Genomic DNA, 22,868 nt, shown 5'->3' on the forward strand with positions numbered 1-22,868 from the left:
ACCAATTTACGCGTGCGACTAGCCTTTTTAATTTTCTATACACGACTCGACATGTTTTTATGCGATATGACTTACGACTGATGACATTCGGTATAATATATTATGAGTATCACAAATGAAGAGCAGGCTCTGGGGATCGTTGCACTGATGCTACCGTCATGTTCTTTACTTTATAGTTTTTCTTTTCCTATCGATTTCTTCGCAAGCATGGGTTGTGGTGGGATGCTTGTGGCTTGTACAGTATCGCTGATTTCAATATGCGTGTTTTAATACAAGGAATGTGATAGAAACGAGTGCATCCATACAATTCTGGACGTCAAAGTCGTCGCTCCTGTCAATCGAGCGCATTTTTAGCATAGCGCGTGCCCCTGAAGGCATCTTCCCCTTACAAAAGCTTCTATGTTTACATTCAAAAAGACTCTGCGTCATGACGCTCGTAACCAATCAAACTCCAGCCATCTATACACAACGCTTGACCTCGACGCTTCATGCTTTTGATCATCGAAGTCTCCTGGCTCTCCATGAGATAACTGATGCTATCAACTCTGATAGATGTATGAATCAGTCCCGTTTCCCTTCTACCCTCATCTTGTACGCCCTCTTGGTCTTATCCAGCTCCTCAACCGACTCATACCCATTCACCCACGCGTACAGCACTCTCAACGCTCCCCCCACCACCCACATGGTGGCGCCACTTATTGCAAACAGACCCACGCGTTGAGCCGTTGTCAGCATTCCGAACAACGGATACGGGTAAAACCCATTGTACGAGTAGCACAGCTCAATCCACCACCAGTATGCAAATGCAATTGCGGTCGAAGTAACGAGCATAATGGTTGGCGCTTGAGGATTCATAGGCATCGTCGGCCATGGTGGACTTAGTAGTATCGCATCGAGCGTCAACACGACAGCAGGAACCAGGTGAAAGCCCAGATCATACAGAACGGGCGGCATCGGTAGGTCCGGTGGTACTACTAAGCCGTCATCGATGGCGCGCAAACCCCAGTAGAGCAGACTGATAACGATCTCGATGGGCGCGGCGACAAGAGCGAGATAATTCTTTACTGTGTAAAAGGTGTGCGAGTTTGTAATGTCCGCTAGCAAGCCCGAGGTAAAGCATGCTGTGCTGATTGATATGCCGATGATGGTGAGGAACTGGAAATGCCACCCGAAGGATTCGTTCTGTGTGTTTGTTAGCAATCTAATTGATGATGTTGCTGGAGTTTTCAGTTAAAAGTCAACTTACGATGGCATTGGGGTTATCCGCCAAACTTCAGTTGATGTCAATAGGTGCTTATGTATATGACTGGAGTAGAGTTTCATCAAACGCACAATTTAAATGAATGGTAGAAGCTGATAAGACCAGCGACCTGTAGTCAATCTCAGCTCTCGAGTCTTGGTCTACGCCTTCGACACGATTACTTACATGTAAAGCGCCTGAAAATCCCTTCGACGGTGACGCAAACCGCTGTAGCGGATGCCGCCGGCTTAAATTTCCTGTTCCGCTCATTTTGGACGAGATTCCGGGTAACAGCCACAACCCCTCAAAGAAGATGCAATCTGGCTCAGAAGTAACGAATTGAACTACACAGAAACGAAATCTATATGATGGATGACGTGTATTAACAAGTCCGCAGAGGCTAACCACGTGGGTACATCACTGAACCTCGGAGGTTCGCGGTTTACGCGGCTGACTAAGTTTCTTGGCCCCACATCCTTCACAATCCCCTCTCCGCCCAACCCCAAGATACGAGTCAAGGTACACAAGTCTCTCGCATCATCTGACTCCGAGTGGGTGTATGTCCCATCTTTCTGGCTATTCTTCGGATAAGAGCGCCTTCCGGAGACAAGGCAGGAATGACCATGGCAGAACCTCGGCATGTTTAGTGCTAACTTTTCGATAGCTCTTGTGATTAGCCAATGGCACAGGTCTTTTGTTCTCCACATTGGACCCACGAGGCAGTTCGATATCATGGAGACTGGAGTGAGACCGGAGGGGCGGCAAGGGTATCCGATTTGGGAAGAGAGGGGAGGACTTATAAGAACTGTCGGCGCTCATGTGGGGAAAGGCATATTGAGCGCTGATATTTGTTTCGAAAAGCGCGTTTTGTGTCATTCCATACTTTCCATATCGTTTGCAGGTTTAATATACTTCGCATTGTCATCTTGGTTTTTTTGTTGAGGACTGGATCGCAACCATGAGCTCGAAGATCGAGACTATCCTCCAGTCTCTGACCTTGGAGGAGAAGATCTCTCTCCTTGCCGGGAAAGACTTCTGGGAGACTGTTCCGATACCGGGGAAGGGTGTGCCTGCCATCAAGGTACATCACTTTTCAAGCAGGAACTGTATGTGACTTTTGCTAATTTTGGCCAGACAAGTGATGGACCAAATGGAGCGCGCGGAGAAGTCTTCTCTGGAGGAACAAGGGCAGCATGCTTTCCGGCCGCTGTCTGCTCAGCTGCAACCTTTGACCCCGAATTCTCCAAGCGGATAGGGGGTGCATTGGCAGAAGAGACGAAAACAAAGAGCGCGCGAGTGCTGTATGATGAGACATCTGAAACATGAATGACTGGGGCTGACTTCTTCTCAGTCTCGCTCCCACTATGTGCAACCACAGACACCCTCTTGGTGGTCGAAACTTTGAGTCATTCTCCGAGGATCCCTATCTAGCTGGAAAAATGGCCGCCAACGTTGTCAAAGGCTTGCAGGAAAATGGTATCGCTGCCACTATCAAACACTTTGCAGCAAACGAGCAAGAAACGGACCGTCTGGCTGTCGACACCATCGTTTCTGAGCGAGCATTGAGGGAGATTTACTTAAAACCTTTTGAGATCACCATCAAGGAGGCCAATCCTCTGGCTGTTATGACCGCATATAACAAGCTCAACGGTACACATGCGGACTCACATACTTTCCTACTCAAGCAGGTCCTGCGTGGCGAATGGGGCTGGGAGGGCTTGGTGATGAGCGATTGGGGAGGTGTCAACTCCACGGCAGACTCTTTGAACGCGGGATTGGACTTGGAGATGCCAGGACCCACAAGATGGCGCACCGTGGAAGCCGTCACTGAAGCCGTGCAAAAGGGGGAAATAACAGAGGCGACTATTACCGAGCGAGCCAAGAACGTCTTAAACCTCATCGAGAAGGTTGGTGGGTTTGAGAATCCCGAGATTCCACCCGAGCAGTCTATCGTCGATCCGAAACATAGCAAACTCATCCGGGAAGCTGCTGGTCAAGGTATCACCCTGCTCAAAAACGATGACAACATTCTTCCTCTGAAGAAAGAGGCGGTGAAAGGCAAGAAGATCGGTCTCTTCGGTCTGGCGAAAGAGGCTCTGATCCATGGCGGTGGAAGTGCGTCCTTGAACGCTCACTACCGTGTCAGCCCCGAGGAGGGCTTGAAAGCCGCATATGGAGATGATGTGGAGTTCAAGTACTCCAAGGGAGCCCACACATATCGCCTCCTGCCACCGCTGGCGAAGAGCTGCAAAGATGCCAAAGGCAATGCGGGGTGGACCATGGAGCTCTTCAAGCCTGGCCAGACAGACAAGGCAATCAAGACGACCAACGAGCTCAAGGACTCCTCCTTCAGCCCGATTCTCGACAACGAAGCAAAGGACAAGGAAGTACGCTTCAGCGCAACTTTCACCCCTACAGAAAGTGGCTCTCACTACCTCGGCTGCTCAGGCATCGGACCGACTGTCGTCACTGTCAACGACAAAGTAGTCTTCGAGCAGAAGGATAACTCACCAGATCCCATGGGATTTCTTCTCGGTGGTAACCCAGAGAAAGAGTTCACTGTTAGTTTCACAAAGGGCGAGTCGTACAAGATTCAGATCCACACGAAGCCCCCAGTTGGCGGGACCGACTGGGGCATTCTCGCCGGTCTACCTGGTTTCAGAATGGGCTTCATGACGCAGCAGGAGCACGATGTGGATTTAGTCATCCAAGCCAAAGAGGTGGCCAAAGAGTGTGATATCGCTATCGTCTTCACAGGCCATACTCCAGCGTGGGAGACAGAAGGCCAGGACCAACTTAGTTTCCACCTACCGCGGGATGGATCGCAGGATAAGCTCGTCGAGACCATCGCATCCGTCAACTCGCGCACCATCGTCGTAAACTCCACCGGAGTGGCTGTCGCGCTACCCTGGCTTAGCAAAGTCTCTGCTCTGGTTCAGGCGTGGTTCCCTGGCCAGGAAGCCGGCAATGCCATTGCGGACATCATTTCCGGGGCAGTAAATCCCTCGGGCAGACTACCAGTGTCATGGCCAAAGCGCATCGAAGATGCCCCTGCGTACGGCAACTTCCCCGGCGAGGTCAAGGACGGCCAGCTCACCGTCAAGTACGAAGAGGGCGTCTTCGTCGGATATCGACACTACGACCGCGTTGCAAAGGAAAAGGTGCAATTCCCCTTTGGTTTCGGCCTATCGTACTCCACCTTTGCTATAAGCAACAGTAAAGTCTCGCGGACATCTGCAGAGGCATTTAGCGCCACTGCCGCCCTTAAGAATACCGGCAACGTCGCTGGCTCGACTGTGGTTCAGCTGTACGTGGGAAGAAAACACCAATCACCAGAGCACCCGATCAAGACCCTTGCAGCGTTCAAGAAGGTCTTCCTACAGCCTGGTCAAGAGCAAACTGTTGAGCTATCGCTCGCGCTCAAGGACTTTGCCTACTTTGATGAGGCATCCAAGTCGTGGAAGGTTGATAGAGGACAGTATGACTTCTCTTTTGGCCAGTCGACGGCGGATATTGAGAGTGTGGTCACGCTAGACCTTGAGGGGAGCAGGGAGCTGAAACTGTAAGGGAATGGTATCTAATTTAATTCAATGAGAATGAATATATGCAAATGTCAATGAACACTGGTTACTCGTTCAGCCAGTCCATATGGTTATTGATTGCTACTCGAGATACTTTTGAGAGTGTGATCCTTGTCAGTTTGAAAGACTCCCAAACATCAAAAGAATGGTGATTCTAACGGTACCTGTTTGTCGGATCGTGCGACATGTGATATCGAGGGAGTGGTGATGCACAACTGATAGTCGATAACAGCTGGCTGAATGAGAATAGGAAATGTGGTGAATCAAATTCATAAACATATAGGGCCATCAGGGCGTTCTATCTGGCTAATTGATGGTGGTGCTGAGAACATATTTACTTTGGATATTAAGACATGCGCGGAGTGAAGTTGTAGGTACAACATCATTATTATTACTGGCACATCGGCACCCTCCAACTATCATCGCACTAGTCCCCGGCAACACTATAGATGGTCAATACACGCCCATCAAATCCCCAATGGTCTTCAAGGGGATTTTCAGTATGACACATACAGCGGAGGGAACAGGAAGAGCGTAATCTGTGTCACCGCTGGTATAGCACCGATCAAGCCCCTGCACAAGGTCGCGAGAACTCCAGTGGCGCCTACTTCAATTTTCGCTCGAGCTTCATGGTGGCCGCACACGATGCTCCCGATGGCCCACGCAGCCAGGCTGAGGAATATGAGGATGTAGTAGTTCGAGCTGAGATTGTACGGGTTCGAGCGATACTGTTCCCGCTGGGTTTTGATCAAGAAGACCAGCAACTCATCGATACGGACGCCGTCGTATTCGAACTTCCTCAGCAGTTGCGACTTCTTCCATCTATTTTGCCATTCTGTAGCTGAACGTTTTCGCTTCGATACCCACTTTTGCCACAGTGTTGGCTTGGTGAAATCTTCATTCTCTTTGAGCGTCCCGTCGGTATTGTACTATATCCCTTTAGCCTGCGAAGAGCTGGGAGAGTGGTCCACAGAGAGTACTCACCTTGTCCAACACGTTCTCAGGATCCATGCCTTGGTCCCAGAACCATTCTCCAACCTCGACGCAGAGGAAGTGATGTAGAACATCCCAAGGGATGGTGGCTGATTTATTCGTATGATTGGAACCAACGTCAAGGTCGCCGGGGCGAGGGTGATGTACTAGCGTTCTTCTTGAAGTGGTGCTGACACGAGGGACGTCGGTGCTGATACGAGAATCGATGTCTTCTGTCTGCTGTAACTGTCCAGGCGAGCCTGCAGCTGGGCGTGAGTGGGAGCTTGGTACGGAGTTCGTTCGCAGCCTAGATGTACTTGGTCGAGCGCGGGCGGGCGCAGCTATCGGTAGCCCAGGATGCATAGTGTGCATACGCCGGCTACCTGACACGGATGAGAGAGTTTGGAGGTGTTTGTCGATGCAAGACCATAGCGATAAGCGAGATGCTTCTTCGGGGCCGTTCTTTCCTTCAGTATCGATCGGAAAAGGGCCCAGCATCTCTATGACGCAGGTATCACTTCGTACTCTTGTACAGAGACATAACTCCACGTGGCGGACATCGTGAGCGCCTGCTGCGTACTGCAACACAAGCTTCATACCTCCGTGTACCACTTTTTTCCCAAAAGCAGTTGCTACTCAAAAAGACCCAGGGAATTTTTAGGGAGCGCGCGCGTCTACTGCTGGATTTGGGGCAACTGGGCCTTTTGGCTGTAGTTGTAGCTTTGCATCTGCGCCGGGACCTATGAGAGGCGCGTCGAGTGGTGAAGGAGGAGTGCCCGGCTTGGATGATGAAGAGCTGGCCTCATCAGAACTGCTCGCTGCAGTCGAAACAGTGCTTAGCAATTGTGTGCTGGATGACGACTCGTTGGGGGTTGCGTGTACTCCCAGCATCACCCGAGTTATGGTGCTCCTCTTAGGGTTGTCAATTGGAGCAAGTATGCAGTTATGATGTAGCGCGCGATATCGCCTGAAGTCGGCATATAAAGGCTGGAATGGAAGAAGACCTGACGCGTCTACGAGAGCTGGCATGTTTGAAGGCGGATCGACGACGAGGAGAAAGGCTTACTCGACTGGAGGCAAAACTTTGAAAATTGAAAGGGCCGGCTGATAAAGAATCTTTGGAATAGAGATAGTCACATACATAGTGCTCCATCCTCTGCTTTATATGAAAATCGACGTCGCTTAGCCTTCGTATTGGGAAGTCTGCTGTTGCCGTGGTGGCCAAAACGGCGGTGTTGAGAACAATAGTAAGAAGTCTTCTTTCGCGTACGGCAACATTAACAAAGGGTTACCCTACTGCAAAAGAGGTGATGTCCACACCGACAAATCAGTTGCGCCTGGCTAACCATTTTCAATTAACGGTTTGATGATGGAGTGTAAAAGGATCCGAGTCAGGTGTCCGCTTGCTACGAGGAGTTTACTCCATCCTGTTCACGGCAAGGATCGACAGGATGGTCAGCATCAGCGCCTGCAATGTCGTCCCGACACATAGCTCCGAATTGTTGTTTTGTAAATTCGCACCAAAATTTCCCAGAGATCATAAACTATCGGAAGATCATTGGGTCTCACCATATGTTATAAATTCCTCCCTTGGGTGCGTAGTGGTTGACGTAAACTCCAACACTCGCCGTCTAGTTCTTCACAAAACATCTGTATTACTCCACCTACTGAACCGGCGGCACATAACCCGCCTGGAACCAGCTCCAGATATTCAGCCCAATCTTCGTCCCATTCGTTACCGGCAATCCAGCATGCCAAGTCTCGAGGTACCCCTCTCCACCACTGCGCATGTTCTCCCAGTACACTGCATTGCCCTTGATGGGCCGGAAAATCACGCCCTCGCTTAGACTCGGCCCCTCACTCCCTCTTCCCACGTTGGGCCCGGCTTGCTCTCCGCATTCGATGAACTTGCACCAGGATTTTTCAATGGGTTTCTGGAGACGTGGGAAATGAGTGCCGCCTCCTGTGCAATTCGCTTCAAGATAGACCATGAAACTGCTCACGCGTCCGCTCGTCCTGGTTGCTGTATTCCAGTCGAAATGGTACGTGTAGTGGCCACCTGCACCGTACCGTTGAGTCCATAGCTTTTCGACAAAGGTATACGGACGCCAGCCCTGAAATGTACGCGCCCGCTCCTCAATGCACTTGACTGTGTGATCACGCGGAGTAAGCGTTTTCTCAGAGTGGCGGACGGTGGTGTCTAGGCGTTCCTGGCCGGCATTCCAGACGGTAGAGGGTGTGAAATGGGGTTCGCTGGTCTCGTCAGCTTAGGCACCTGAAAGACAATCCATACACCACGAGAAAAGCCTGGAAAACTCCACAGTGCCATGTTTCGTCGCACTCCCATAGGATTAAACTCACCTCACCCTCACAACCCGTTCGCACTCCTCCGCACTCACGAATCCCTCAATGTACACCACCAATGGCTCCCTACTCAGTACATATACACCCTTATAACTATGCGCTTGACAGGTCAAATTTGCCTCGGGAATGACTAAAGTATCCAACTTTTCCCCCACAATCCCACCACCACCAGCATTGCTGCCGCCGCTAGCACTCGTGGAATACGAGTACGAGGACCCTGACAGATCGACTAGGGAAAGCAAGGGAGCGCCGGCTAAAATATATAAAATCACTCCCAAAAATGCATATTGTACAAGTGATAGGAACGAAAAGGGAAATAAAGAGGAAGAAGGCATAGCTGTGGGCCCCCCCTTTCAAAAAAGATACAATCAATTGATTAAAACGAGGGAAACGCAAAAAAAAGGAGTGCGGTTTACTGAAAAGCAAAAAAAAAAAAAGCAATTAGGAGGGCTGGACTTGAAAGGAAAGGAAATTGTGGGTCCAAAAGTTCTAGCCCCGATGCGTCACGTGTAATATACGATAAGATTGCCATTTTTAAAGTTCACCGGGTGGTAGGTGCGGGTAGCACCTGCGATGTACTACTGGGGTCGATTTACCCCTGGCTTAGGTAACTTCGGGCCAAGGATGTTGTTACCTGGTTAAGGGGATATTGGAACTGGGAAAAATAATTCTAGAACTGAGGGGCTATTCACGCTGTGCCCCTCATATTCACGTAATTATTATTTACACCAAAGATTTACTATATCACAAATAATACTCTTGGATACTGCAAGACGCCATGTGCGGTCGTCAGCGTCATTATTCAACGTCAAGATTGATTCCAAGAGCGTCTGTGAAGGGGCAATAAATCGGACCACAATTCAAGATTACTCATGCATTGCATAATATTAAAAGGCATACCACCCAGCACGACTCTATGAACGCCGCCCTAAGGGTCTTGCAGAAGGTGGTGAAAAGCTGGAAAAGGCAGATTCAAATCTCAAGAAAGCCATCGTAGTCTCATAACTCGCAAACTTCCCAATAAATGGAAGCATCAACTCAAGCACCGTTGGTATCCCAGTCTAAGCACAGTTAAGAAGTACGCTCGCTGACTGACTCAGCTCAAATCAAAAGGCTCAAATCGACCGAAGTTGAACATAGAACTCCGGGAGCCAAATGTCTACCTGCTCCACCTACAGAACTTCGGGGTGAAGAGAATCTCAAAGATGGAAAACAATGCCATAGCCTTGTTCAACGTGTGGGCTCTGCCGTGATCGCACTAGAATGGGTATCGTCCAGCAATCGTAAACCAGAGAGGGAGAGCTCCTGCCTTCGGACATGGACCTCCACTAGCCATTTCCGCCCTTGAATTTATCCCCGTACTCTATGTGAGCACTACCCGCCGCAGAACTCCGTTTCATGCTAATAGTATTAGTATTTAGCTCCGTTCTGTCGTTCGTGTTGCTCTGCCACTTCTCGTGCGTAGAACTCGACCAACATGGTTCCATAAGCCTCCATTTCTTCCAATGGGACGGCTAGGCGGAAGTCGTTTAGCAGTAGGAACTGTAGCTCTAGGTGATTTAGTTCGACCAATGGCAGACCACCAACCTACAGGACGTTAGTTACATTCATTCTGGGCGCCTGCATATAACGTACCTTGGCGTATCTAGAATTGGTATAGAATACGTCCGAGAAAAATTTGCTCGCACACGTAACACCAGCTATTACAAGGCGATGGATGTTGTAACTATCAACAACGAAAAAGTGCGATAGATTGAGTGTGTCGGCGTCTAGTTCTTGCTGAGGTGGTGAAGGCGGCTGGGAACCCTGTACTGGGCCCCTCGATGGCTGGCCTAGGGATCCAGACGGTGGCGGTGTGGCAGCTTGGGCTGGAGTAGCTGGAGGAGGTTGCGACGCTTCGACAGCGGGTGCATTCGCGGATGCTGAAGAGTTGGAGCGTTCCAGAGACTGTTGGTTAGCCTGGCGAAGACCGGATAGAGGGCCTGCATTTACCCTTTCGGTCATTCTATCAAAGTATACGAGAAGGCTGAGAAAGACTTCGTAGGTAGTAGGACAGTACTTGTGAATGCGGCTGAGATAACTGAGGATGGAGATGCTGGGCACATTCTTGCCGTGGAAGGCTAGAACACTGGTTGTCTGCTGGCTGAGGCCTGATGTGCCTTCTGGTGGTGGTATCTGTCGATGTAGATGGTCGTGTTGCCGGTCATTTGTGGTCGTGATCTTGGTCAATAGACCAGCAACCATCTCGATGATATCCGAAACCGGCATATCGCTGATCTCGTACTGTGGACCAACATCTGCAGGGTCTCTTCGCTGCCGCCGTGACAAAGAGCGTGTCTGAGAGAAGGGGCTCGATTCATCAATGGCGAAGCTCTGGATATGAGATAGGCTCTTGACCTTGATGCGCTGGGGCGACGACGCTGACGACGAGTCTGTAGGAGATTGTAGAGACGGTGATTGCGAGGGAGCAGGCCCTGCTGTGGGGACAGGTCGCGAGAGTGAGGCAGGGTTTGTGCCTGACGGCGTGGGCTGCTGCGAGCGGGGACGAAAGTGGGGGCTAGGTGGTGTAGGGGCCCGTGGTTGATCAGGCTCTGAGGGGTGCTGCTGCTGCGACCGCTGGCCTGGTGTTGAGCTCGATGGTGGGGTTGCCGCATCGGCCATGGGAACGTCATCAGGGAGAGGAACTACGCGCGATGCATTGGCGTTTGCTGAAGGCGATGGTCGCACGGGAGTATGTTGCACGGCGGTGGACTCTTGCGGCCGTTGGTGCGTGCTGCTGCCGCCAAACATGTTACTGTGAAAGTGGTTTCCACCAAAGTCGTTTACCACTATCGATCCCATTCCGCGATAGCAGGCTGTGCGAAGAGGACTAGATTAGATGGTAGACGAGGGACAAGCTGGGTGAGCGCGACACGGTGATGGTATTGCTCTCGAGTAAGGCGCGTGGATGGAGTACGCGGCGAAGACGTGGGCAGTGTCTGGGCTGCTGCTGAGCGCAGTGGTCGCGCGGACACAAGCTCTTATCGCAGAAGCGCAGAGGTTTAGACACAGCTCACCGGCGAGCACAAGATGGCATGTCCTGCTCTTTCCTGCCGTAACCAAAGCGAATTGGACGGCGCCGCGTCGAGGAAGGGTAAAGGGCGAAGGGAGGAAGGGGGGCCGCAGGAGGGAGAGCTGGGCGGTGTTGAGGTGAAGGGAGTTGTTGTCTGAGGGTGCGTGGGGAAACGCCCGGGTCGTCATACCACAGACCAGTTAATGGCGCTGCAACAGACCCTGGGCCGATGCTGGTCGCAGCCCGATAGCACAGTCTGAAGCCCTGCGTGACGACACCGCGCATCTCTGTGCCTTCTATTCTTTAGTCCTCGCAGAAAAAAACCGACATGGCTGCTTTCCTTTTCATCGCCCGACACAACTTCAACGCATGCCTCATCAATCAACGCTGGTCGTCCCCACGTGTGCAACACAAAGCGGGACAAAAAAGTATGGGCAAATGCTCGTTTGTGATTGGGCTGGCGATTCGGAGAAATGCCACATCAACTGCCTAACATTCGTGTCTAGTGCATGCTACTAACGAATGCCACTCTAATAAGCTGTTGCGTGGACGTGGGTCATGAGAGCTTGATCAATGCTCCGTCCATTGGCCGAGCTCTATCTCGTGTCGTCGCTCGTTCGGCGGCGTCTTCACGTCCACCTCGACCTCTGACAGCCATATCATACATGTCCCCCCATGTATCTGCCACCAATTTCACTGCCGAATTACTGTGTACCAGGCCCTTCGTAGTTCTGGTCTGGTAGATATAGATGTCGTTGTGCGCCTGTGCCTGTGAGCACCACCATGCGGATCACACCGCCAGAGCTGCCGTCCCACTTGATGGCTTCCGAGAGCGCACCCTTGACGAACTTGATGCCCTCCTCCTCGGTCATGTTCTCCCTCCAGTTTGCGTCGCAGTAACCGTAGATGTACGTTGACCCTGAACCGCCAATTGCGTACGACTGCTTGTGCAAAGAACCTCCAAGTGGAATCGAGTATACCTGGCCACCATGTCGATGGTCCCATCCGGCGATGATCAATCCAGCGCTAACAAGACGTCAGTTACGTCGACACTGTCGGCGTTCTTTTGACTCACGATAGCTGATCCTTGTTGGAATAGCAGAGCTCCTGGAATATCGCTGCTGCGGTCTGTGTAGTCGGCGGCTCGTCGTTTGTGGTGCCGTACATGCCCAGGTGATAGTGAACAATGTCAGCCACAGCCTGCGTGTCCGCTGCTGAGCCGGATCTGCAACACCAGATGGTGTCGTGGACTTGTGTGAGCTTGTCCGTGACTCGATTTGCAATGTATGCTCCCGTTGTTGTCCGACTGTCTGCGGCTAGTATTACACCATCTTTGAAGTTGATCGCCATGCTATTCATGTGTCAGAGGATGCGAAGGAATGGTGCGCGGGTGGGACAAACATCGATGTGCCTAGGCTGTAGAGCTGGTTAGTAATGTGTGAAACAGGATTCTACCGTTGGAACACCTTACTTGACTTCGCCTTTCTTGAGGTGGTTCATGTCGATATGAATGCCATCTGTGTGAGTGTGAGCTCCGAGCTTGGGTGCATATAGCGGTAAATGTACCTTCTCCTAGCATGCCAGTAGACATCATCCTGGCGGTACGGGCTGACGTAGAGTGAGAAGCGGGGAATTCTATGGGAATGGAGCCCAGAAATTCGTATGGGAAAGATCGGGGAAGCTGCGGGGTGATGTCGTCGTTGTAGATGGTCGTGTTAGAAGGCAACGCGAGCAACGCGGCTCGACAAGCTTGGCGTCGCGCTATACTACGTAGGGCTGAAGCACCCGCTGGACCAGGTAACCACCCTGAACTAGGTTTGGAGAGGCTACGATCGCATTTCTGGGTCTTTGTTTATTAGTTGATACCGTGCTCCTCGAAGGATCAGACGTGCCACTCGTTGATCCAAGCCACCGTCTTCAGCATCGTCTACGCTACATGATTCCCTCCCTGTCGTCCTACCCCGGAAAAGAGCAGGATCGCGCGAGCAACATGGCGTCAACACTCGATACGTTCATGTCCTACCTAAAACTGCCGCTCATTGCCTCGTCTGGAGTCGCAGCTCTACTCAGTGGCCTCCTATATTTCAAGCAAAAGTACATTTCTTGCATGACTGTACGAAGCCCGTCACTGACAGCCATAGTGAAATCATATACCCACGAGGCTTTCCCCCTGACGCTCGTACAAATGTCCCTCGGCCATCGCAATTCGGCATCACCGACTTTGAAGAGCTCTTCATTCCTACACCTGACGGAGAATCACTCAGTGCCTTCTTTATCAGGGCGAACAAGCAACATGCGCGCAACGTGACGGTGCTCATGTTTCACGGAAATGCTGGGAATATTGGCTATCGGTTGCCAATTGCAAAGATATTGGTCAACGAGCTACGGTGCAATGTCCTCATGCTGCAATACCGAGGCTATGGCTTATCATCAGGCAATCCGAACGAGAAGGGGCTCATGATCGATGCGCAGACTGGCTTGGAATACATTCGTCAACGGCACGAGCTTCGCGGCACGAAGATTGTCGTGTATGGACAAAGCATTGGAGGCGCGGTTGCAATTGGATTGGTGGCTAGAAACCAGAAGCAGGACGACATTGCTGCGCTCGTGCTCGAGAATACGTTCACCTCGATCAGAAAACTCATCCCAACGTAAGTAAATTATTCCACGAGTATCAAAGATTGCGCTGACTTGTGGAAAGGGCGTTTCCTCCTGCTCGATTTTTGGCTCCGCTCTGTCATCAGGTCTGGCCAAGTGAGGAGACGTTGCCCCAGATCACGATACCCATACTGTTTCTGAGTGGACTGAAGGACGAAATAATTCCGTGAGTAACAACCATCTAGGTTTGATATGACATTTTGAACCATGCCAATCTCGCTCTGACCGCTGACTCTTCTCACAGACCCTCACACATGGTCAAGTTGTTCCAAGTGTGCAGGTCCCCCGATAAAGTGTGGAAGGAACTACCTAATGGAAGTCACAACGACTCGGTCGCAGAGCCCCGCTACTTTCAGTACATTGAGGAGTTTTTGAGCGAGTTTGTGGCGCGTTGAAGCGTATAGCCACGGTGTTGCGAATAGTTATATCACAGAGTCATTCACCCGCCTAATTCCCTCTGATGTTCTGTCGGCATCAGCGCTCTGGGAAGATTGACCTCCAACGAGCACTCCACAGGTGTTGACTGGAGAGGCCAACGAATAACGGGGCGTCAGTGGCTGCGAGGAAAGTAATCGAGGTGGCAATAGGTCCCACTGAAACAGCTAGGCGTTGCGGGGGCCTACCTGCAGCGTCTAAAAATGACCTGATCGCCATAGCATAGTGCACCAATACTGCACTCATGCCTTGAGGCGGTCGCAGAATTGAATTCAAGACCCTATCAACGTCTACTTTGCTCTGAACTCCTGTTCGCCATGACGACACATGCCATGTTTGGGTTACCAGGGTCCAGGCCACAACACGTGCAGGCCTCTGAGTCGTGGGTGTCTCCAAGGTACCGATCGCCAGGGGCGCGGGCACGTACAACACTACAACTACAGTAGACATGTCGTAAGCCCGCTTATCTTGGACGAGCGCGTGAATGACATGGTACAAGACCGCCACCCTCGCTTGCTCCATCGTACTATATTTCGCACGCGATGCGAAGAGAGAGGAAAAGGATGCGGATGACCGGGAGGGCCTATGTCCGGCTGCTAGCGGAGCATGGCCATGAGAGAGTTTGCGACAGCCCCAAGATGCAAGACTCCACAAGGTTCCAGCCAGGCCGCTACCAACGCAACGGAGGCTCTTTTGGTGTTTGTGGCGCGAACCGTCGTATTCGGAGCGTGGAAAGCGAGCGAAAAGGTGATGGGGCCTCCCTCCAGGGCTGGACCCTGACGCCACACTGATATTACGTCGGTGTCGAAGCTTTACGTTTCCCATGTTGCTATTGACCGGCAAAGTTGGATTCAACCATCATGGACAACATGGGAATCCTCGCATGCAATTTACTCATCCAGTGACACTATGCTGACACGGTGGCGCAGGAAAGAAAGCGTTGCTCAGTGGTGATGCCCTTGCCCTCCCACAGTCTATTCCCATGCCAACATGCACATGTCCCCCTCCCCTGCATCCTTTGTCGGCGGCAGACGGTCAAAAGCATTCGGCGCTGCTCTCCAGTGCGAAGATCTTCACCCCCCGCGAGAAGGAACTGCGGCTGTGCTCGGCGGCGCCTTTCTTGTCGATCCCGAGACCTGTCACGGCACGTCTCTCGTGAGGCGGTCAGGCCGAAGTGTGGCGAAAGGCTCTAGAGCGCTGCGATTGGTGTCGACGGCTCACTCGCGCGTTTTGGAGTAACGGTTGCGGGCTTGTCGAGCACAGCGGCCGCCGAGTGCCCTACCGAGTGCCCTACCGAGTGCTGTGGAGCTGCCCGTCTCTGCAGCCAATTTGCGCAAATCATACGCTTCGTGGTGGAGTTGCGTGGCCCACTTGCACACTCGTCGCTTCGGCCCAAGCATGTGGCGTTGGTCCGAGGACTTGGTCCCAGAGCTCTCTCCACTGCATGTTTCCAACTCGCTTCATCCTCCTCTCCCTCTACGCCCTCGCGCCACAGGGCCCAGGGTTACGAAAATGCACCGCCCCCAGACAGGTCCGCTCCCCTTCGCCAGATTTGCTCGGCCTTGTTCTTTGCCGGTTTTCCCTTGTCACTTTCTGGCGCTGGTCCCCTCTGCTATGCCATTCTCGTGAGGCCCTAACACGCCCACGCGGCGCCTACGGCCTCGTCACTAATAAATCCTCAGCGCCATGGAGCCTTCTCCTCTCTAGGTCAGCTCAGTATGTGTGTGCATGTTTCGTCCCAAGTTTGTTGTAGCTTCGTCAATTGGCCCCTCCCTTGCTGTCTCTGTGGGGGCTTATTTGGAAGGACAGGACAGCAGTCGCTCTGATGTACTTCACCACCTTGAACCAAACCTGAGTGCTGTAGTAGCCGATTTCTAGCAACCAGGTCTAAACCCACGTTGACCTTCTTGCCGGTGCTTTCGCGCCTCCCCGGTCCAAGTCCCGCTTGAACTTGCTAGAAGAACGACACCAGGCTAATAAAGCCCCAAGGGCCAAAACTAAACATTTATGGGCCGACTTCTCCATTTTTGTACCAAGCCACAGTTGGTTTCCGTGCCTGCTGAATCAATGCTAGGAAGGGCCCGCTAGGCTCTTGCAAGGCCATCTAGGATCAGCGCCAGCGGGCCATGGAAATCTAGAAACGACATCACTCGCCACACTGCACCATGTCCATCTTCCGCGACACCTGTTTTCTATTCCCCCCTTGACTCGGGGCACCCAATTACCTTGCACATCCTGGACACTGATGATCTTTTCGCCTCCAGAGCATCGGTTTGGGCCCTGTCGCTCCACAGCCATCCTAACAGCCACAGGCTCGCAAGCCCGCGTCCAATAACACGCCGGGAAAGCCACTCGATCCAGAGGCAAGTGAGGCAGAGACTCGCAAAAAACCTTGTGCGGCATTCCCGCACTCGTTGGGCCAGCCAGTCGACTTGCTCGTCGAGTCCGTCATCGACTAATCATCTGCCGCACGTACGCTTGCCCTCATTGCGGTCCCTGCCGTTACGCTATCCGCCCTCATAAGGCTTGAAAACATCGCTTCTGCCGTCTGAGTGGCCGTGCAATTCTGACCATCATCTTCGTTCCGCCTTAAGCGAGCTGCTGCTGCCAGGTGTACCTCTACCGAAGCCGTTCATCTTCCCTCAAACGGTTTCCACTACTCCACGCATCTTTTTTTACACACAATCTTCTCACAGCCTCCTTTCTTTCATTGGCATACTTCGACTATCCCCTCTCCCTTGAAGCGACGTACTTTCGGTACCCAGTGGTTCCGTCTTGCCACTCTAGTCCAAGGCACCTTGATATAGGACTAGGTACGTTTTGTATCCTCCATCATCTTGTGGGTTGCAACTTGCTTGGTACTCTTACACATTCGTTTTCATAGCACTCATTTAATCACAAGTAACATGGGCTAACATGTCTTTTGTTTGGGTCCAGCAGTGGGTTCCGCTTCCTATCGTCTACGAGCAACAGATGGGCGATTTACCTCCTGGCTCCCGGCCTCAGGCTTTGGACAACGCGACAACCGGCTTTGCGCGTGATGGAAACCCTTCCGCATCTTCACCCTACAAAACCCCAGACAAAGGTGCACCATTCTACTCCCAGCTAAGCGCCATTTCTCAAGGCCAACTTCGACCAGACTTTCGCTCTTCAACCCAACCAGGCGCACAGTATCAGCCCCAAGAGCATGGCCCATCCCCATTGAACATGGGCTCAATGTCTGGAGCCTTACCAGAATACAACTCTTTCGACGATGGTTCGGGGAATCCACAATCCGTACCACGCTCGCTCTCTGGCGCATCAGCATCTGCTGTCGCATACCAACTAGGACAAAACCTTCAGATGCCGACACATGCATCTGGCAATATGCCTGTTCACCATTCTTACGGACCCGGATATGCCCCGAACCCATATCAGCAAAACTTTATGCCATCGCAGGGCCCCCAGCACGGTGGCTACCCTCACTTTGGAGCAAATCAACCGCGTCTAGCTGGTGCAACATCGATGCAAGCGCAATACCAGAGTTATCCCCAAGCTTCACAATACATGTACTACCCAACGCCATACGGAGCTCAAGGACAGTTCGTTCCTCAGTTCGCAGCGCAAGCCGCACAGGGGCATGCAATGTATGGGAGAAGACCAAGCTTATCGAACACATCTATTGGTATGATGGGACAGCCCACGGATTTCTCTCACATTGAAGGTGGGTTTCCTGGCGCTCGCGCGGCCCCAGGAAATCTACAGGGCGAAGCTAGCTCATTTGGATCTTCTTATGGTCTACCCTTCGCACAGGCTCAAGGTAAGGAACATCAATCCTAGCGGGATCGTGCTAATGTACATGCCACCCAAATTACGACTAACATTTTCGCAGGTATGCCACGCTCGGGGCCTGTCAGCTCGATTCCTCGCGGACCGCCTCGAAAGCCGAAGCAATCTGGGCACGCTCTTTGGGTCGGAAACCTTCCTCCTGGTACAACTGTCATCGCGCTCAAGGACCATTTCTCGCGCGAGGCCACAAAGGACATTGAGAGCTTATTTCTAATCTCCAAGAGCAACTGTGCTTTTGTTAATTACCGCACAGAAGCTTCTTGCACAGCTGCAATGCACCGATTTCACGATTCTCGCTTCAACGGTGTTCGTTTAGTATGTCGACTGCGACGTAGTTCAGCTCCAGCATCTGGAATCCCCACGGGCCCTTCAGCCATGGTGGGCAGTCAGCAGCAGAATATCTCTCGACCGGCTACACCGATGCAAGATAGCGTCACAGATCCTATACAAGGTGGCGCCGACTCTCCAATTCATAAGAGCAAAGTAGATAACAGGGCGACAGCGGATACGTCTAATAAATACTTCATCGTCAAGAGTCTCACTCTACAAGACTTGGAACTCAGCGTGCGAAACGGCATCTGGGCTACTCAGTCTCACAACGAGGACGTATTGAACAAAGCTTTCGGGGTAAGTTGTCAATCGAACCCGTTTTAATGTGGCAAGCACTGACGCGAAGCAGTCGACAGAGAATGTGTATCTCATCTTCTCCGCGAACAAATCTGGCGAGTACTTTGGCTACGCTCGCATGGCGTCACCCATCCTCGAGGATGGTTCTAAGTTTACAGGCTCGGCACCGAAGACCGAAAATATCGTTGACGCTCCAGATGTACCCAAGTCTATCCCCACACTAGCAACGGAATGGGCTCCGCGAGGAAGGATCATTGACGATTCGGCTCGGGGAACAATCTTCTGGGAGGCAGAAATATCAGAGTCAGAAGGCGAGGATGACAATACCGAGAAAGAGGAGACCCCTCAAGCTGATGGAGACACTGAGATTACTGCTCAGAGCTGGGGCAAGCCGTTCAGAATTGAATGGGTGTCCACGAACCGTCTGCCATTCTATCGCACGCGCGGGCTGCGCAACCCGTGGAATGCCAATCGCGAAGTCAAGATTGCACGAGACGGTACTGAGCTTGAACCTAGTGTCGGGGAGCGCCTGATCCAGATGTTCCACCGTCTGGGACCTTCGACCGCGGGAGCCCCCATGCTGCCAGGCTCCGCGCTTGGTGGACCTGTCGTACCTCAAATGCGACCATTCTAGGTATTTGCTCGCTTGGTTGGCTTATTGCATAGCACCTGGTGTTCGTGTATTGCATTGTTTCGCGTTCGAACTCGGGGGTTTCTCGAATTGAACAAACAGTTTTGCCTTCACGAATAACAGCCTGGCTGTCCCTGCCGGGCAGGTTCAGCTCGCTGATTACTTTCTTCTCTTCGGAATGACCGGTCGACGAAGCAACGATTAGTCGGGAGACGAGATGACGAAGAGATGGAACTAGCGTAATTGAGTATCATTTCCTTGTTACTCTTTGTCACTTTCTAGCGTCTGCGCACCCTTCGGTTCATCTTTAATGTAACATATTGATGCATGGTACCTTTTCGGGGTTCTCGTTATGCACGTGTCCTGTAATAGTAATCGCATCGTGGGTGGCCATGGACATCTTTCAGATCCCCTCCGCGCGTCTATCTTTTGCATATTTTTTACAAAGTGTTCTTTTTACTGTCTAATCCTCCCTCAAAGTAATTTTGATTGCGTTTATCTCCCCACCTGCACAAGGTTTGCTAGCTTGCGCCTGGCCTTGCCTGCTAGCTGGGCTCCACCCCTGAGCGTCAAACATGACCCCCAAGCTACGGGCATGTTTCGCCGGAGCCAATCAGTATTCAATCCATTAGAAGAGTAGAGAGCGCACGGCATTCGCAGCGGCCATCATCAACTGCCTGTTGTGACCTTCAAGTCCCTACCTGGAAGTAGATTGTTTGAAATTGGACATGAATACGTCATGACACCGTTAGTGCCAATCCGCCTCATCTTTCTCCACCTACAAACGCAGAAAGGAGGGGAAAAAACATCACGACATGTTTTCCCCATGCCCTGAAGCCCATAGGGACCCTTTTGAGTGAGACCCTCCACGTGTCCTTGCGCCCACACCACGTCTAGTGCCCACAAACGCTCGCCCATCGAGCAACTCCCCTATCAGGAGCAGATCGACAATGTCTCCCTCCCACCACCCATCATGCGGACCCACCAAAGTCTCGCATGCAAAAACCGAGCGTCCACGAGGCTATCTCGAAATCTGCGCTCTCCTGACCGCCAACGCAGCACATATACATGCAGCATGTGCTGTATTCCCGCGAGATTCCTCGCCCACCAGGCAGCCTCCCTTGAACTCGCTCACTCACTCACTCCCATGTATACAGCACACAAATATATATGTAGTCATTATGCATATTTTGTACCACGGGCCCAGGGCCAGCCCCAAAGTCATTGAGTCTAGTATAACCAAGCCCCTGCACAAATTCGCATCAGCGTGTGTCAAACATGCGATTTTGGACTTTGTCCATGAGGGACTGTGCGCTCTCGGGAGAAGAGGGTGCGCAATTGTGGCTGTGTTGGTTGGGTCTAGCCTTCCTCTGCTGCTGCTATGCTCGTCTTTCAGGGATCTAGCAGGTACAGGTTCCCCTGGTATATAGTGTTGTGGTCGTATAGTAGAGCTCGTGAGCTACTGGTCGTGAAGTGCTGGACTTGCAGCCAATTGCGTGCAAATCTGCATTCCTTGTGCAGTTCCACACACACAATGCTGTGGGCGGCTCCCTTTGTAGGTGGCGGTTATAAAGTTTTGATTCAAAGCGTGTCAACCGCACTTCAAGTTTATTTGATGACGGAGGCGTGGTCCTGATGGTGAGTGGAAGAGTGGGTAAAGCAGAGAAGACGAGGTGGGCATCTGATGTGTGTAAGTGAGCCCTTTTTCATTGCCTGCCAGCTCGTCACTAACTGCCTAGAAATTTACGTGTAAACTTCTGCCCTGTAATGTATCGTACTACCTCACGGGTACCGTGCCGGGTGTTTCTATACATAGTTCCAGTATCCTTCTACTATCTACAACTTATTATACCACGGTCAGAAAGGGAACCAAAATTTGCTGCTATTGATTTAGCAGCTACGACACGTTCCTCACTTTCTTCGACTGTGAATCTGAAATGATCGTGCGGGAGCAGTGAGGGCGAGATGATGTTTTGTGAGGCGTCCAGTGTTCGTGATGCTAACGTATACCAAATAGTGTTGCTCTTGACCATCGATATGATGGGGCCGCTGGGTGTCGTTGCACTTCTTGGTCCCACTGATTTCCCCAGTTTGTAGCAGGGAATCCACCGTCATCGCGAGAGCGTTTATTTGTCATGGTAGGAGACTGGTTGACATACTCGTACTTATCTGGATATCACTTTGTTCTTTCGGGCCCTCCCTGAGGATCAGTGTTGTACTCATACAAATGCAAGTGCACAGTCTCTTCCCCCACCTCAACATCTCCTGGTAAGGGGTAATCTATTCTCTTCGTCGCCTGAAACCCAGCTGCAGCCATGAGGTTGAAGAACACTTCTTCACTAGAATGTCGCATTTTCATCGCAATAGCGACCACAACCTTGGGAGATATCTTGGCTAGTCGAACGAGGGTATCGACAAGTGCTGGGCTGTAGTCCGGTGAGTACTCAGTCATACCAATAGATAATAAGGCTGTAGCATACCTGCTGTCAGAGTTGTACGTGCAATCTGCCGCCAGTACTAGATCTAGTAGAAAGGGTGGAGACTTGAGGTTGTCGGGTAAATCAGCATCCCAATCCAGCTCTTGAAACCGAAGTGAGGAGCCCTCCGCCGTTTTGACTTCTCCAAGATTCCGCTCAACAATCTCTTGGGCTTCCGGAAGATCTGTAAGAAGCACTTGCGCCCCTTGAAATATCTGGGCAAGAGATATGCCCACTACGCCACAGCCGGCTCCAAGCTCTAGGACGTGAAGCCTAGCGCTGCGCTGGGATGGTAATAAGGTTTTCGTAGAGTCGCTCTTATTGTCCAAAAGCTCCTTGAGGTGGCAGGAGAGTGTGATGCCGGCGTCCCTAATTGGTTCAGTGGCTGACTAGACGGATATGTGGATGTGTTTACCATAGATGCCGCGCTATACTCTCGCCAGTCTCTTCCCAAATGCTGACTACGGGTCCTTTTGGTGACAGCGTGAAGCGTCTCTCGACGAGTTTTACGGCTTCTGACGAAAGCTGGAAATCCGCGCTCCATGCAGAGAATATGCCTTGTTGATTATCGGATAGCTTGTCATACTCATCGTACGTAGCCTTGGGCTCGACCCCAACTCTTACTCGCATCTTTGAAGAAGCGCGAGATTTAGGCAAGGGAAACACAATAGGCACAGTTCTCATGCCACTGGTCCATCGTACCGTCGTCCATACCAGGACTTGCTCGGGAGCTTGGGACGACAGCAATTCTGCGGATAGTCGAACATCATATGGGAGAAAAGAATCTCCCAAGTCTGATGTGATGGTAACCAGGCATTGAATCTCGCTTTTCGACGAACTTTTCTCTGTGACGACTCGGGGAGTCTTGAGAAAGCGAATATATCGCATCTGAGCATCTGTCAATTGGAAGATGCGGCCAGAGAGCGAATAGGAACTTCTGTGTATTTGGTTGCCCCAAACCAGCGAATGACGTGGGGGTTGATGGGAAGCTAGGCTCCGTTGC

At 51.7% G+C, this 22,868-nt stretch overlaps 10 protein-coding genes across 10 annotated transcripts; 3 read left to right on the forward strand and 7 right to left on the reverse strand.

Moving 5' to 3' along the window:
- Nucleotides 1-226: 226 nt before the first annotated feature.
- On the reverse strand, nucleotides 227-1,627 carry K460DRAFT_366684 (uncharacterized protein). The gene is made up of 4 exons (XM_040933427.1): nucleotides 1,427-1,627; nucleotides 1,333-1,370; nucleotides 1,247-1,271; nucleotides 227-1,182 (listed from the first exon to the last, which is right to left on the reverse strand). The coding sequence occupies exons 1-4, from the start codon at nucleotides 1,508-1,510 to the stop codon at nucleotides 562-564; spliced, it is 768 nt and encodes a 255-aa protein (XP_040788395.1). The 5' UTR covers nucleotides 1,511-1,627; the 3' UTR covers nucleotides 227-561.
- Nucleotides 1,628-1,904: 277 nt separating this feature from the next.
- K460DRAFT_386240 (glycoside hydrolase family 3 protein) lies at nucleotides 1,905-4,869 on the forward strand. The gene is made up of 3 exons (XM_040935574.1): nucleotides 1,905-2,321; nucleotides 2,375-2,541; nucleotides 2,592-4,869. Exons 1-3 carry the CDS (start codon nucleotides 2,199-2,201, stop codon nucleotides 4,804-4,806), a joined length of 2,505 nt encoding a protein of 834 aa, XP_040788396.1. The 5' UTR covers nucleotides 1,905-2,198; the 3' UTR covers nucleotides 4,807-4,869.
- Nucleotides 4,870-5,248: 379 nt separating this feature from the next.
- Nucleotides 5,249-6,253, reverse strand: K460DRAFT_395392 (uncharacterized protein; the record flags this gene model as incomplete). Its single annotated transcript, XM_040936044.1, has 3 exons — nucleotides 5,806-6,253; nucleotides 5,335-5,750; nucleotides 5,249-5,264 (listed from the first exon to the last, which is right to left on the reverse strand). The coding sequence occupies exons 1-3, from the start codon at nucleotides 6,163-6,165 to the stop codon at nucleotides 5,249-5,251; spliced, it is 792 nt and encodes a 263-aa protein (XP_040788397.1). The 5' UTR covers nucleotides 6,166-6,253.
- Nucleotides 6,254-6,450: 197 nt separating this feature from the next.
- Nucleotides 6,451-6,822, reverse strand: K460DRAFT_355592 (uncharacterized protein; the record flags this gene model as incomplete). The annotated part of the gene is made up of 1 exon (XM_040931890.1): nucleotides 6,451-6,822. The coding sequence occupies one exon, from the start codon at nucleotides 6,820-6,822 to the stop codon at nucleotides 6,451-6,453; it is 372 nt and encodes a 123-aa protein (XP_040788398.1).
- A 499-nt stretch (nucleotides 6,823-7,321) lies between these two features.
- On the reverse strand, nucleotides 7,322-8,509 carry K460DRAFT_366687 (uncharacterized protein). Its single transcript, XM_040933428.1, has 2 exons — nucleotides 8,155-8,509; nucleotides 7,322-8,046 (listed from the first exon to the last, which is right to left on the reverse strand). Exons 1-2 carry the CDS (start codon nucleotides 8,490-8,492, stop codon nucleotides 7,458-7,460), a joined length of 927 nt encoding a protein of 308 aa, XP_040788399.1. The 5' UTR covers nucleotides 8,493-8,509; the 3' UTR covers nucleotides 7,322-7,457.
- Nucleotides 8,510-9,567: 1,058 nt separating this feature from the next.
- K460DRAFT_283108 (cyclin-domain-containing protein) lies at nucleotides 9,568-10,947 on the reverse strand (the record flags this gene model as incomplete). Its single annotated transcript, XM_040928627.1, has 2 exons — nucleotides 9,568-9,744; nucleotides 9,793-10,947. 2 exons carry the CDS (start codon nucleotides 10,945-10,947, stop codon nucleotides 9,568-9,570), a joined length of 1,332 nt encoding a protein of 443 aa, XP_040788400.1.
- A 592-nt stretch (nucleotides 10,948-11,539) lies between these two features.
- Nucleotides 11,540-12,916, reverse strand: K460DRAFT_338471 (proteasome-domain-containing protein). The gene is made up of 5 exons (XM_040931051.1): nucleotides 12,776-12,916; nucleotides 12,681-12,726; nucleotides 12,611-12,625; nucleotides 12,285-12,560; nucleotides 11,540-12,235 (listed from the first exon to the last, which is right to left on the reverse strand). The coding sequence occupies exons 1-5, from the start codon at nucleotides 12,801-12,803 to the stop codon at nucleotides 11,914-11,916; spliced, it is 687 nt and encodes a 228-aa protein (XP_040788401.1). The 5' UTR covers nucleotides 12,804-12,916; the 3' UTR covers nucleotides 11,540-11,913.
- A 283-nt stretch (nucleotides 12,917-13,199) lies between these two features.
- K460DRAFT_377172 (alpha/beta-hydrolase) lies at nucleotides 13,200-14,262 on the forward strand (the record flags this gene model as incomplete). The annotated part of the gene is made up of 4 exons (XM_040934947.1): nucleotides 13,200-13,303; nucleotides 13,351-13,860; nucleotides 13,911-14,033; nucleotides 14,112-14,262. The coding sequence occupies 4 exons, from the start codon at nucleotides 13,200-13,202 to the stop codon at nucleotides 14,260-14,262; spliced, it is 888 nt and encodes a 295-aa protein (XP_040788402.1).
- A 2,956-nt stretch (nucleotides 14,263-17,218) lies between these two features.
- On the forward strand, nucleotides 17,219-19,391 carry K460DRAFT_285135 (uncharacterized protein; the record flags this gene model as incomplete). Its single annotated transcript, XM_040928787.1, has 3 exons — nucleotides 17,219-18,101; nucleotides 18,174-18,757; nucleotides 18,810-19,391. The coding sequence occupies 3 exons, from the start codon at nucleotides 17,219-17,221 to the stop codon at nucleotides 19,389-19,391; spliced, it is 2,049 nt and encodes a 682-aa protein (XP_040788403.1).
- A 1,694-nt stretch (nucleotides 19,392-21,085) lies between these two features.
- K460DRAFT_338481 (uncharacterized protein) lies at nucleotides 21,086-22,825 on the reverse strand. Its single transcript, XM_040931052.1, has 3 exons — nucleotides 22,281-22,825; nucleotides 21,869-22,234; nucleotides 21,086-21,814 (listed from the first exon to the last, which is right to left on the reverse strand). Exons 1-3 carry the CDS (start codon nucleotides 22,751-22,753, stop codon nucleotides 21,565-21,567), a joined length of 1,089 nt encoding a protein of 362 aa, XP_040788404.1. The 5' UTR covers nucleotides 22,754-22,825; the 3' UTR covers nucleotides 21,086-21,564.
- Nucleotides 22,826-22,868: the final 43 nt, after the last annotated feature.

Source organism: Cucurbitaria berberidis (assembly GCF_010015615.1).
Source record: "Cucurbitaria berberidis CBS 394.84 unplaced genomic scaffold K460scaffold_3, whole genome shotgun sequence".
NCBI classification, from domain to species: Eukaryota; Fungi; Ascomycota; class Dothideomycetes; order Pleosporales; family Cucurbitariaceae; genus Cucurbitaria; species Cucurbitaria berberidis.

Bases quoted from the DNA above. Each gene is read 5' to 3' on its own strand.
- K460DRAFT_366684 (XM_040933427.1), bottom strand. From the start codon at position 1,510: ATGAGCGGAACAGGAAATTTAAGCCGGCGGCATCCGCTACAGCGGTTT. The intron at 1,371-1,426 runs GTAAGTAATCGT...GATTGACTACAG, and splicing joins GATTTTCAGGCGCTTTACAT to GTCGCTGGTCTTATCAGCTT. The intron at 1,272-1,332 runs GTGCGTTTGATG...CATCAACTGAAG, and splicing joins TTCTACCATTCATTTAAATT to TTTGGCGGATAACCCCAATG.
- K460DRAFT_338481 (XM_040931052.1), bottom strand. From the start codon at position 22,753: ATGCGATATATTCGCTTTCTCAAGACTCCCCGAGTCGTCACAGAGAAA. The intron at 22,235-22,280 runs GTAAACACATCC...TGAACCAATTAG, and splicing joins AGTATAGCGCGGCATCTATG to GGACGCCGGCATCACACTCT. The intron at 21,815-21,868 runs GTATGCTACAGC...ACCGGACTACAG, and splicing joins ACGTACAACTCTGACAGCAG to CCCAGCACTTGTCGATACCC.
- K460DRAFT_366687 (XM_040933428.1), bottom strand. From the start codon at position 8,492: ATGCCTTCTTCCTCTTTATTTCCCTTTTCGTTCCTATCACTTGTACAA. The intron at 8,047-8,154 runs GTGAGTTTAATC...TGACGAGACCAG, and splicing joins GAACGGGTTGTGAGGGTGAG to CGAACCCCATTTCACACCCT.
- K460DRAFT_386240 (XM_040935574.1), top strand. From the start codon at position 2,199: ATGAGCTCGAAGATCGAGACTATCCTCCAGTCTCTGACCTTGGAGGAG. The intron at 2,322-2,374 runs GTACATCACTTT...AATTTTGGCCAG, and splicing joins AGGGTGTGCCTGCCATCAAG to ACAAGTGATGGACCAAATGG. The intron at 2,542-2,591 runs GTATGATGAGAC...ACTTCTTCTCAG, and splicing joins ACAAAGAGCGCGCGAGTGCT to TCTCGCTCCCACTATGTGCA.
- K460DRAFT_338471 (XM_040931051.1), bottom strand. From the start codon at position 12,803: ATGATGTCTACTGGCATGCTAGGAGAAG. The intron at 12,727-12,775 runs GTACATTTACCG...ACACTCACACAG, and splicing joins TACTGGCATGCTAGGAGAAG to ATGGCATTCATATCGACATG. The intron at 12,236-12,284 runs GTGAGTCAAAAG...ACGTCTTGTTAG, and splicing joins TCCAACAAGGATCAGCTATC to CGCTGGATTGATCATCGCCG.